Source organism: Grus americana, chromosome 1 (assembly GCF_028858705.1).
Source record: "Grus americana isolate bGruAme1 chromosome 1, bGruAme1.mat, whole genome shotgun sequence".
Classification (NCBI taxonomy): domain Eukaryota; kingdom Metazoa; phylum Chordata; class Aves; order Gruiformes; family Gruidae; genus Grus; species Grus americana.
This window is the reverse complement of record NC_072852.1, coordinates 160,131,726-160,145,343: the sequence shown is the minus strand read 5'-3', so window position 1 is coordinate 160,145,343 and position 13,618 is coordinate 160,131,726. Positions and strand designations below refer to the sequence as shown.

The following is a 13,618-nucleotide window of genomic DNA, read 5'->3' as shown; positions in this document are numbered from 1 at the left end:
AGGATTAGCAGCATCTATTTCCTTCCACTCCTTGTGCCAGCCTCGCTTGCATGTCATAGTGCAGGAGCTTGGATAGGGTCTGCTGGCACAGGTTATGTCCTTCACCTTCATCCCAGGGCAACTCCGAGGGTCAATGAATCCTCTCTCTGCACTGATGCACCTGTGCTGATGTAACTCTTAGCAGATGCACAGAGGCAGACAGATTTACATGCATGCACAGGGGAAAGCCCTTATATCATCACCCATAGACAGACCCAAGTTGTACACACAAGCCTGCACTTCTGAAATCAGCTATATATACATGCACACAAATGCAGCTCCACACACAGGAGAGATGCATGTACACATAACAGCATGAGACAGACACCTACAAAAGCACGTGACCTCTGAGGCACATGCCCTGATGCATGCACAAATGCAAGCCCTGAAGTGTATGTCTAGAGGCACGCACAAATGCAAACCCTGTTACATGCACTTGGAGGCAGGGACAAATGCAAGCCCTGAGGCCGGCACCCAGAGGTTGGCACAAATGCAAACCCTGTTGCCTGTACCCAGGGGCAGGCACAAACGCAAGCCCCGAAGCACACTTGTAGGAGCGTGCACAACGCACACCCGGTTCCACGCACCCACAGGCAAGCACAAATGCAAATCCCGCTGCACGCACCCGGAGGCAGGCACGACTGGAAGCTTGCACGCACACACCCGGAAGCACGCACCAACGCAAAGCTCGCTGCGCACAGCCAGAGGCAGGCAGGCCGGCAGCTGCCGGGACCCGCTGGCAGGAGCTGCCTAACCCCTCGCGCCCCTCCCCGCCCCCGGCAGGCGGCCGCGCTTGCTCCCTCGCGCCCGCGGCGGCTGCTCGGATTGGCTGCGGGCGGCCCGGCCCTCCACCGCCCCGGGTGAAAGGGCGGCCGGGCAGCGGCGGCAGCGGCTGTAGATATGGCGGCGGTGCTGTGCTGGGGGGCTGCGGGCGGTCGTCGGGGGCTCCGAGCGCTGCTGAAGGTGAGAGCCGCGTTGGGGGCGGGTGGGCTGACCGAGGAGAGCTGGGAGCGTGGTTTCCTTCCCCGTTCCCTGCGGGGTGCTCGGCGCTGAGCTGTGGGGGCCGCTCTCCGGGGCGGTGGAGGTACCCCTGTGTAAAGGGCCGGGGCGAGTCCCCTTCCCCCTGAGGGGCTGCGGGTGGGGTCCCCAAGCGAGTGCTGTCCCCTGGGCGTTGGGCCGGCGGAGGGCTCGTCCCTCCTGGTGAGGACTGCGGAAGGGGGCGTCCCCATTTGCACGGCTGGGGCTGTCGGGGGGTGCCCCCCGGCTGGGTGAGGGGCCGTTGGGGAGCGTGTGTGTGCGCGGTCCTGTCGCTGCGGCGGTGACAGGTTGTCGGGTGGGAGGGGGTGGGGTGCTGCCCCTCCGGCTCCCGGGGGGCCGGTTCCGGCTTGGGCGCCCTGGGCTGGTGGCTGGGATGGGCGGCAGGGAGCCGGCCGTTCTCCTGCCCGGCGAGCTGCGGAGCTGGCTTGCCTCCGGCCGGCTGGTGACCTGCGGGTGCTGGCTGGTGGTGGCCGTGAAACTGTAAAAGCTGGGTCCTGGGGTCGGTTGTATCCAAGAGTTTGTTCCGTGGTGCATCCTATTCGTGTGTCGCCAGGAGTGGTTTTTTTAATTTAATTTTCTGCTGCTGCAGAGGGTTATGTGCTACTCCCTCTTTAATTCTGTCCTTTCTCTCTGTTAAACTGGAGCTTATTAAAACTCAGGGGTAGAGTGTAGTTTTGTACTAATTTTAGTAGTAAAATTTTAGCTCGTAGAAAAAGGCTACTGCTTTGTGAGACTGTCTCTTCCCCCCCCTTACCTTAGATACTTACAGATCTTTCAGTTGTCACTTAAAGCTTTACCATGTTTTTTTTCTTAATTTTCATGAAATGCAATAAACTCATAGCAGAACTATACTAATGTTTTTGGTGGAGACTTTAAACTTCTAGAAAGCCTTATTCCTTAGACCATGGAGTAACTTCACTGAGGCAGTTGCTATGTTTTCTTCTCTATTACTTCTATAGATTGCATTAAAAGAAAGAGGAGGTTATTTAGAATAAGAACAAGCAGCATTATCACACACCATGTTGTGTAACAGTTGAATGACACAATAGTTTATATATGGGAAAAGTGGTGCAAAATATCTCTAATTGCATACAATAGCAAGCATTTATAATTACTTGTTTTCCTGGAAAGGAAAATGTGTGGAAGTCTTCAAGTTCTGGTGGAGAAGAGGATTTACATGCAGAAAACTCTTGCTCTGTGTACCCCTGAGGGTGTGGGATAGGTTTCTCTGTAGAAATGTAACACATGACAATTCTGTAAAGAATTCCTCAAATATCTTTATGGATCATGTAAAGGAGGTGGTTTATGTAGCCAGGGTATTTTGAGAAGGGCTTGAAGAGGAAAAAAGGATGTGCTTTACCCAAGTATTTTTTCTCAGGAAATGTGCATAGCAAACTGGTTTTGCTGTGAAGGTGTGAGAGAAGCTTCTTGAAATGTTAAGAGAAGTTTGAGAATGACTGGAGATAGTGATTTGGAATTAGCAGAGGGCTTGTGCTGTTTGAAGGCTTTATTTTTGGTAGCTATATAGATGTGGAAGACTTCTGCTCTTCCCACTAAATAGTCCGAAGACTTTGATGTCAGTCCTTTGGAGCCTCCCTGTGAAAGGCCTACTTTGTCTCCTTCTAACAACTCAAGGGTATGGTTTGGCTGCGTCAGTGTAAACATTATAGAAATGGTATATTGGTGACACTTTTGTACAACAAAATATTTTTATAGCTACCCCATAGCACTTGTGACTTAAGTAACTGAAGTGATTTTTAGCTTTTAATACCTGTATATGAAAGTTACCTTCAAGACATCAGCATATTGAAAAAGATTTAATCAAATTTGCATGGTAATTACTTTCATAGATTCTTTCACATTTTGCTAACATAGGCAATATAATTGATGTCTTCAAAATTAATGTGGTTGGAGCCCTTACACTTTTTTGCAAAGGCTAGTAGCTAGTGAGTTGTCCTTAACTTTTGTCCCTCTCGTGTGGGAATCAATAAAGAACCTAAGAAGACTACAGAACCACTGAGCTGGGGATTCAATGAATTGCTGTGTTTCTAATGTAATGCTTAGCACTTCTATTTAGCTTTTATGTAGAACTGTTTCTGTTTAGAATATAACAAAAAGTTCTTTTTGAGTGCTTTGCACTTCTGGAGCTGGGAGAAAATCTGATGTTGAAAGAAGGCTGTAGTTACAGAATGAGGGTGAGATGGCTTTTGATACTTCAGTCTTGAAACTCTTCTGAGAGCTGTCAAACTGTCTAAAATAATGTAGAAGGAAGTGATAAATACTGTACATCATGAAATCAAGAGTAAACTGCTGATAGGGATTTTATCAGTGCAGATTAGTTTTTTAACCATTGAACTAAATGTATGGAAAGTTTCTTTGCCATCTGTGCCATCTTAAGTTATCTGTGCACCCACCAGTTTTAAGTCATGGAAGTTATCTGTACGGTGGGAGCTCCTTACTCTCTTCTGTGACTTTTTAGCATGCTGTTATTCCAGGGAAATGTATTTTCCCCTTGTTTATGAGCACAGAAGCATTAGGCTGATGGGAGAGCAAGATTGGTATCATCTGCCATTAGGGAAGGGAATTAAAATGGCTACCAATCTGGGGAGGTGAATGTAGCCCTGAACTTCTGGAGTTCAGTGATTGTTTCTAGTATGTAAATTACAGATTTTAGTACTGACAAGTGCTCTTAAAACAGACCACAGGTAGAGATTTCTGGTTTTCTCCTTGCTCCCAGGAGCAGCTGTTTGGATTCTGTAGGCAAAGCATGCTGTGCTCTCTACTATGGGCAAATCTTAGTTCTGGAAGAAAAAGTTAAGTTCATTAAAATTTACATTGAGTAAAAAATGGAAGTTTTTTTCATAACCCTATTTGTGTGTGTTAATATTCTTGGTTTTTTCTGTCCCAATCTTGCATTGGTGGTTCCTGCAAGATTGTTACAGTGCTGTGATCTATTTCACCAGCCTTGCTGGAGCTGTTTAAGCTGCTGCAGTGAGAAATTGTTCCAACTTTCTGCAGCTGCTAGGTCTTGATCACAGGCCATTCCTTTTGAGCTCCTGTCTCCCTCCAACTTGTGCCAGCACTGCTGCTTGGACTGAAATCTGGCTGAGAACACATTTTTCCCACTCCCTGTGAGTGTCTTCTCAGCTGGATGTATTCCCTGGTCTGGTTTACTATGTGACTATGCAAACTTTTGTGACTGCCGCAAGGGAGAAGGTACTTGGGTGTAGGAATGATTAGTTTTAAAAAAATAGCCTTAGGTGTATGGGTGTTTCCTTGCTTGTAGTTTGTGTTCTTTGTTGGCAAACAGATACTATCCTCTCCCTCTTAGAATTGCCAGTGGTTCTCAAACCTGGTTAGAGTGAAAGAACTGTATGTTTAGTGCAGTATACCTTATAGAACCTTGTACTACATCTTTGTTTGCAGTTGGCCTCAGGAGGATATGTTTGGTTTTGTTTACAAGATTTGACAGTCTTGTATGAATAAGCTACATTTTCAGCCTTAAAGATTAAAATTCTTGCAGACACCTGAAGTTTCTGTGTAATCAATCTGGAAAAAATTACATTTTCTTCATGTTTATAAGTATATTTGCAGTGTATTTCCCATTTGCTCTAAGCATTCCTGAATAAAGGGATTATTCTTGTGGTGCCTTAAACTTGAATCTCTGAAAGCGTAGGGGCAAAAAATCTTGGTAGGATTGCTAGTGGAAGACAGAAGGAAGTGGTAGAATCTATGGCTAGTGAAAAGAAGCATGCTACTCTACCTGTTATTATTGGGCATCGCTTACTGTATTTTCTAGTAATGCTAAAATATACATTCCTTCCCATATTAGACTACTTAAAGCAAATGTTGGTATGTGATGCTTTTCCTGCCTGAAACCTGGAACTCTGCATTTCCACTTCAACACTGAGACCTTTTTCTGCCTGGAAAGCTCAATATCAATGAGTTATTTATAAGATGACCAGTATGGCAGAGAAATTGCTTTCCTTGATGAGGGACATATAAGCCTTTAATACCCCACATGTAAGCCATCTCTAAATAACAAGTTAAGTTTCTATTTTGCTGTTGTGTACTGTGTCCTCAAAACACCTGAAGAGATTTCCTAGGGCTGCACTGGGTGCCTGGGAGGCAGGTTCTCTGCTAGGCCTCAAAGTGGTGGTGTGTAGTGAGCGTACTGTTCTACAACTTACTGTGTAGTTTGATTTATATAAAGTTATTTTATAAGTGTTACAGCTATTCAAGTTTAGGCTCAGTTTGGCTATTGTGTGATTAAAGATAAAGCAAATGCTTTTCCAAAATACGGTATTAACACTATCTGTTTTTTGAGGATTTAGTAGAGGTGGGAAACTCCTAGCCAAACTCAGAAGTCCATAGTTGAGCTTTCATAAATGAATAGTCTGTTCTTGGGCTTTCAAGAGTGAAAAGCTTTACCAGACTGAAGTAAAAAGTCATGACAAAAATAGGTATACCCAATGACTCTACTGCCCTCTCCTAGTTTTGCAAGGTATGAGAGTCACTAGGTCAAGTTGAGCTCTCTGGTCTCTGTTCTGAGGAAGTTTTTATATAAGGTATAATCCTAGGGCATGCCAATTAAGAATCTAGCTTGAGAGTTAGATTGGCTTGGCTGGATTGTTTGAGAGCTCTTCAGAGGTTTTGGTGTAGCTTTTAACAAACCTACCTATAGGAGGAGCTTGGGAGCCCAGAAGTAGGTGGCACCTTGAGTACCTGTTGATTTGGAGATGGCAATTTGTTCTGTTGTGGCCCTAGTTGTGCATTATTTACAAAATATCTGTTTATTTTTAGTACTTATTAAATTGCACATAGTGGCTGGGAGCAGACCACTAAAGAGACTTTTCTTGAAGTCGATTCTAGATTAAGCAAGCTCTTAAACCTTAGTGTATATTGGTATAGATACATACAAACCCCCACAACTCCTTCTTTCCAAAACTGAATTAGTCAAAATTTCACATCAGAGTTGAGCAATATGCTTGATTTGTTTTAGGAAACTACCCCACATATATTCAATTCAGGGCTGAACCTGGTTCTCAGAGTGATTTTAATGTGTGTGGGAGGAGGTAGTTAAGTTTTTAAACATAGATGCATAATTAGGTTAGGCTACTACGAGACTTTATGTGAAATCTGTCCAATTCTGTAGTGTAAAAACAGAACTGAGTATAGTTTAATGCTTTTGCAGTTTTCTAATTGCTTGGTAACTTTTCTGTATAAAAAGTTAGGACAGGGTTTTTTTCAAGACAGCATGTGACTAAGATTCTGTAACTTAATGATAACCGATTTTCCCATCATAGCCTTTTCTTCCAGTTTCCATCTGTGGCATAACTTCTGGCTTCTCACATACGTTCAAAACTAGCTTTGTATAAAAGGTGTTTACAAGAAAGTTCAGAAGCTTTTCCTCCCTTGCTCCCTCCCCCCTCAGCTAACTCCAAATATTTAGATTAGCCCCACTGACCTTTAACAAGTGCTTTCTTCAATGAATAATATTAACTCGGTGGAGACTTTTTTGTCCTGTATGACCTTCTTCAGACTATTTGTGGTCCCACAAGCACTTCTGTCAGTAGTGTGAGAGGGACTCAATCTGCTTAACTAGGTGTATTCTGGGACAGGTGAGTATACTCTGCTGTAGCTGTCCTTGCTCCTCTCTCTGACAGGATCTAGATCACAGTAGTCTCCTAAGGTGTAGCAGTCCTGCTGTAGACTTGGGTTAATGACCAGCTGGTAGGTGTGGTTGCAGCTGGCAGAATTTGGTCCTTAACTGTATCCTCCCTCTTTAATTCCTGAAACAGCTTGTACTGTCATGTTCTCAGATGGAGAATAATATACCCCTGCAAAAAAACCCACCTCTTTTTTGATTTGATTCTAGCACATCATATGATTTGCACTTCAGGTTATTCTTCTGGATTTTATTTTTGAAGAGTGAATTGAAAAAATTAAAGCAGGAAAAAACCCCTCCAAACCCACTAAAACAAAAAACTGAGTGGGAGAGAAGCCAGCACATGAAATGGGGTGGAACAGTTGCTTTCCACTGATTATTTTTTTAGTTCCAGAATAATTATTCTGGAACAATTTAGATAATCTAGATAAATGTAATTAGGAATACTTGGGACAGTGTATGCTATGTCTGCCACTAGTGATTGGCATCTAGATGATTTGTGTAGCTGTAGCAGCTTTCTACTCATGAAGCTTGGTCTGAGCTGGCATGAGGTAGTGTGCTCTAAGGCTTCCTTTATTTCTGTATTATAGGACTTGTATGGAAATATATTATTTTTCTTTTATAACATTATAATATCAGCTGCATTACAAATGTGATGCCCTTCTCAGTCCTGAGCTGGTATCTGCTTTCTTGATGCAATATGAAAAGTATCTTCAAACTAGATCAGGCTTAGAGGGCTGCCAGCCCTGGTACTTCAGAGCCAGTATGAGCTTGCAGTAACCTTAAGGTAGTTGAAAGTTGATAAAATTCTGTGTTCATTTTTGTTGTGGAAGGGGCAGCTGAATTATCTAATTAACCTGTTTATATGAACATATACTTCCTTATTTTTTGTCTCTTTTCTAGTGTTGTCAATTTTCATCTTTATTTCAGTCTTCTCGCAGGAGAGCCTTTACTTTCCACTACTTAGACTTCTGCAACTTAAGAAAACAATTTTTTCAGACAGAATTGACAGGTTCCGTGTTCTGGCAGTTGCCAGTCATTGTTCTGTGCATCCTACTAGACAGTGTTCAGTATTAAGGCTTTTTACAATGTTTGATTCCAGCTGGGTGAGCAAGTGTAGTTGTCCCAGAGTGGTCTGTATTGATGCAACTTTGATGTGGGATTGTTTATCTGTCTGATTACTTTTGTTTATGGCTAACTGTAACTGCTGTTATGTTGTGACTTGAGCAATATCTATGTGCATCTCCTTGATACACTTGCAAATCTGTTATATCATCAATGTTTTCTTTGGAATAGCATATGTACACTGCTTTTCATGACATATCAAGCAAAATTGTTAAACTGTGAGCTAAGTCCTTTGTAGAAGTTGGTTCAGAGCAGAAATCTCAGGAGAAAAAGGCCTCTCTTGCTCAGATTGGCACTCAGTCTTCCCCACTGCAACCCCTGACAGCAAACTAGCATGTCAAGTCTGTTGTACTTTTGCTCTCCATACTGGCCCAGTCCTTCTCCTGCTCTGTTCCCAACAGCTCCCTAGCAGTGAAGGCCTCTCCCCATCCCCCACATGTACAGACACATGCATGTGTGCTCTTTTGAGAACTTCTTGGTAGCTATTTCTTGGAACAAGAAGGAAAGAAGATGGTATAGTGGAGTGTTTATAAAAAAACCATTTATATCTAAGATAATGACTTTGTATCTAGAGCTTCTGAATTATTTTTTGGTTATTGTTTGTTGGGGGAGAGCAGATCTTTGTAAGCTTTCATCTGCTTGGTGGGGGAATGGAAGGATATGGAAGAGTTTCCTCAAGATGTCAGTATATGAACTGTTTTTATCTTACAGGAATACTGTATCAGGAGAAAAATGTTTAACTCATTCTTTATTCCGTAGTGTGAAACACTGTGTTCAAGATGGTGCCTTGTAACTTCACATAAACTGTATTCTTCTGTGTATGATCCAAATGAGAAGGTAAGTAGTATGGTGCATGTTTTCTCTTTAACATTTTACTGTACCACAGACATTTGGCTTTTAAACCTATCTTCTCCCCTGTGCTGCTATTAACAATGGTAGTTCTAGTATAACCCATGTACAGTCACTGATTTAACAGCATGTTTTTCTTTTTTTAAACCAAAAAAGTTGCTTTTGCAGTATACTTGTCAAGAGGGGGGTGCTACTTCAAGTGCATACCTTAAAAGGTGGATAAGTGATTGAGCTTGGGAAAGTTACATACTAGCCTGAACCTGTTATAATTGTGAAACAACTATTAATATTTTGCATTGTGTGGGAGGTATAGGCCTGTTAAGACATCTGGGAGCTAGAGTAGCCAAAAACTTGTTAATAGAAACAAAAGTATGCAATAGTAGCAGCATGATTGCTAGATGATCTGACACAGGGGTGAGAACTTTAGAGCTTGGATAAAGATGGGCCTTTAAGGCCTGCAGAGCATAGTAAATCCTCATCTTGGGACTTGTGCAGTAGCAATCTCAATTTACAGTTACTAGCCAAGAAAAACTTTTCTTGTGGGAGATTGTCTTGGCATGGCCTCTAAAGTAACACACTTGGAAAAATAATGTGGCTGAAGGTATGCTAGTATTGAAGTGTAAAAATGCTGACAATTCGGGTCCAATATGCTTGCCCTTATGTACCAGTGTAGAAGCAATTAACCAGGAGTGAAATGGTATTAGCGAACTGGGAAAAACCAGTATGTGCCTAGAACTATGGCTTAGTTGTCTGAAGAAACCGGTTTTCTTAAGGTCCTTGCTTAATCAAGGTTGTCTTCCTTTTCTAAAGGCATAGGCAATGTAATTGTTACAATGTTTAGACAATGTAATTGGGTATTTGGTTTCTCTTAACTAGGAGCTATGTCATTCCAACCACTGGCTACTGTAAATAGTTTAAATTGTTGTCTGCTTTTTCCCTTCACTGCCTCTTCCACTGTCTTTTTAATGGTAAGACTTTCATATCAGACCTTTTTCAGCTAGTTAGTGGAAATGACTAAAGTAATGTATGTTACTTCAAAGCAGCATGTGATTTTTTTACATGGTGGACTTGAAACTTGTCTTTAACAGCTGGAACAAGAGTCCTGTCTCTTCCTTTTAGTGTTCTTATTGCAGAATTAGAAAAATAAAATCAATGTCAGGTATTTTTAACATCTTGCTACTGAGAGTCTTGTCTTACACTGTGACCATACTTGATTAATAGAACACTGTTATACCAAGAACGAAGTTGATGAAGTATTTGAGGAGTTAAACTTTTTCAATGCCAAGTATCTGGGAGCTTTTGTGTTTCTCCTTGAGTCTATATGCCTAAAAAGCTTCGGGTGCCTAGAATGCTGAAATTTAGATTCAGGAACAATTTGTTGGAAACCGTTTGTTTTTTTTTTTCACTGGGTTTTAGACCAGGTCCCCAGCTAAAAAAAGCTCTCCAAACAAATTGCTAGCTCCTGTGGTGTTCTTATAGTAATTGTACCTCTGATAACTTGAGCTTGCTTAAGGATGTTTAAGGTCCAACTTTTGAGTGGGGTGTGGGTGTGCCTATATACTAGGCAGTGGTATGCATTCCTCAGCAGGTCTGGCTGTGAATCTACCATATAAGCTTGTTGCAGCTCTTACCTAGAGGGTTTTTTCCCCACTTATTTTCTGTATGTTATCACGTGGTAGTATTTTTAAACTGGTTGTGTGATACCAGCTCAGCCCTGGCTTTGAAGAAGTAAATTTAGTCAAGGGCACCTTGAGTGTGCCTGTTTGGAGTAGGGGAGCAAACAATATATACCCTAGTGTGTCAATAGCAATTCCTGTTGGGGTTTTGCTGTGTTCCTTCTCTTACACCTGTCTTCCCCTCTGCAAATTAACTAATGACTGTGGGTGTAACAAACACTTTCATTGTTGCAGTGGCAATGCTGTTCCAGTCCATATGAAAAACAGCTGTTTGGTATAGGAGAGGGAGAATAGCTATTGAATGTCTTAGGGTATAGTTTGATAAACCTAATCTGGTGTAACTGCAGGCTGCCCCTGAAGGGGAGAGTCCTGCTGGTTCCCTATCCTGTTTTTGATTTGGAGTGTGGGAGGCAGAGTAGGACTGTTCGATTAGTATGTTGAACTGATGTGTCCTGAAGCTGCATCCCTGCTAGGTCTGATGTGCGGAAAGCAGTGGGGGTAAGTGGGTAAAGTAGGATTGCCCCTTTCAGTGGCAGCTTGTGTTTACAATCAAGCAGGTGCACCTATATATTTAGAAGCAAGGCCGGTGACAGCAATAACCCTTATTCTCAACAATGAAATTTTTATGCTGAGCAACTCTGCTCCTCCACTGCTCTTAATGGGAAGTTTTTTGTTTAGGATCTAAGGCTTATTGACTTCAGGTTGTTTGTTATCCCCTTCTTACAGGCATGACAGAGTATTGAAGAAATATTTACAGCATTAAGTGCACTCCAGTGTGAAAGGTGACAGTGAATTTCAGGGGTGTACTAAACTTGATTTCTGTTGCACTTTGGTTGCTACTTACTATTGTGTAACAGCATCATGATGGCAATGCAGGATTTTGCCAGGTTCCTCACATGAGGCTCAGCTGCAAGGAGGGGCCAGGCTGGTGCAACTCAGCAAGTGTTCCTGTACAGGGTAGAAGTGTTGGTCTTTTTGACATTCATGCCCTAGGTGGAGAGGAAACTCTCCTCCTTATGATTGGAATGCTTTTTAAAGATCTCCCATGACAGATTAATATTGTATTTCAGGTCATCTGTGCTGGTTAGAGGCACTGACCACAGTTACCTGCCAGTGTTCTCCAAGTAGAAGTAAAATCAGCTAGGTTTAGATTTTATGCAGACACTTTCCCAAAGCAGATTTGGGAGCTTTCACAGGGGTACTGCAGGAGAACAACAGTGACGGTAACATTGATATGGGTGTTTGCTCTGTGCCTAGCAGAATGTAGGTGTAAACTTCTAAAACATTATCTTTAGAGTACTGCCATAATGTGGGATCTTTCTTTCTGTAGTTTTAAAAAAAAGACCTGGGAAGTATGGTAAGTATGCCTCCTTTGAATATCTTCTGTGCATTAAAAAACATGCAACTTGAACACTTCTAGGGTAGAGGTGGTTGGTGTGTATTTGGCAGTGCTTATGAATGTCTCTTCCCTGAATGTAACTGTCTCCTAGAGCCTTTGTAGAGTTCTGGTTTCTGCACAGTGTGTGATAAGGAGATCCAGCGAATGCTGGTGTGAATAGTCAACACCTTTTTTCTTCTAAACCTGTGTATGTACTAGGTTGATCTAGTATAGCATACCTTTTGTGCTAATCAGCAGAACCCTTTTAAAAATAGGTGATCTTGGAGTTACAAGCTCATGGATGAACCATGGTTTTAGTGGAAGTGGAGGAGAAAAGAATGCATGTTTCTGGAGGGAGGAAAAACTTGTGTTCTGTTCATCTCAATCTTTATCATTCTTTTCCCTTCAGACTTTTGAAAAACTCCTTATTGCCAACAGAGGGGAGATTGCATGCCGAGTAAGTATGTAATCTTATAAGTTTTTTCTTTTTGTAGCTAATTCTTAAACTATTGGTATTTTAAATATTGATATTTGTCACTACTTATATGGTAGGTCATCAAAACGTGTAAGAAGATGGGGATTAAAACAGTTGCCATACACAGTGACGTTGATGCCAATGCTGTAAGTACTGCTTGAATTCAAATGGTAGATGGGATTCTTAGTAGTTCAACAAGACTTGCAGCTGTTATGCAGGCTTGTTGATTACTGTGGTGGGCATGTTGGCAATTCTGAAGTATCTTTGTATGTGTCCTTTTCTTCCATGTGCTTGAAAGCAGGGGAGATACCAAGAGGGCGAGGATTGTACAAGCATTTAGCATGTTCTTGTGTGATCTCTTCTGTGTTTTGCTTATGTAAATGTTACCTTGTTTTTCCCCTGGATTAAAGTAGACAGTAACACCTGGTAGATATGTGCACCAAGTATAGGAGTGGCAGCAAACCCTGAATTTTGTTTTGCTAATGTATGCAAAAAAGGCAATGAAAAATGGATCTTAGGAGGTAGTATAGAACTTGATATAAATTGTTCCTGTGCCTGGTTAATCCAACTCATTGCTTGCTACTTTCCAGAAGAATGTCCTCCCCTACCGGGTGTGCTAAATAAGCCTACTGGAGTTGTTCCATTTGAGGATACTGAGGTTCCTTGAATATTCAGCAACAGGCAGAAAGGTGGTAAAATGGCTATCTAGACAAGTAAGGTACTTGTCTAGCTAGTCGCCCATTTTCATGTTTTGTAGTCTCTTCTTGTAGAAATATTTTAAGTCACTCCTAGCAAGAATAGGAAGATAATTTCCTTTGGTATAACAAGTGTATTCATACTTGCATATCCTTGTTGACTAGAAAGAAAATATTATTCCTTGCATGCAAGAACTGTTGCAGGGGAAAGGGCTGGGGGTGCTCCCATGTCCTGTCATAGTTGTTGAAATCTGGAAGGGAGTTAAAATCATGTGTTAAGATTTAATAGAAGTCTGTCAGACAAGCTATCAAGAAAAAGGTGTATTTTATGCAGGACAGGACTTGTGAATATAGGTGGTGGGTTGCTCTACATTTAAAAACTGAAGCATGGTTGATGTTATCTGTGAAAGTAGTTAGAACTTGGTGTTTTCAGAGTTAAGTGAAAGGTGAGATCTGTTGGGAGTTTTGGACTTTGACAGTGCTTTTGTCTGAGTCTTTTTGTGGTTCTATTCTTACATGACCAGCTCAGTTTTATATAAATAGGCTGTAGGTAGAGCAAGGGACTAAAACTGGATTTTCTGAGGCAGGACAAATGCCCTACTGCTGGATTTCTATACCAAGTAATTCTTAGGTGAATGAAGAGTATACTTGGTCTAGATTTTGTCTGGTAGCCAT

At 42.0% G+C, this 13,618-nt stretch overlaps 1 protein-coding gene across 4 annotated transcripts in view; it reads left to right on the top strand.

The window, feature by feature from the left end:
* Positions 1-768: 768 nt before the first annotated feature.
* The window catches only part of PCCA (propionyl-CoA carboxylase subunit alpha), a 299,061-nt gene continuing 286,211 nt past the window's right edge, over positions 769-13,618 (top strand). The window contains exons 1-4 of one of the 4 annotated variants that reach the window (XM_054821100.1): positions 769-1,002; positions 8,630-8,707; positions 12,183-12,230; positions 12,326-12,394. In XM_054821100.1, the coding sequence (XP_054677075.1) occupies positions 940-1,002; positions 8,630-8,707; positions 12,183-12,230; positions 12,326-12,394 (258 nt within the window). In that variant the 5' untranslated portion in view covers positions 769-939. The remainder of the gene's footprint in view (positions 1,003-8,629; positions 8,708-12,182; positions 12,231-12,325; positions 12,395-13,618) is intronic. The other 3 variants (XM_054821109.1, XM_054821117.1, XM_054821090.1) reach the window with 3 other exon arrangements.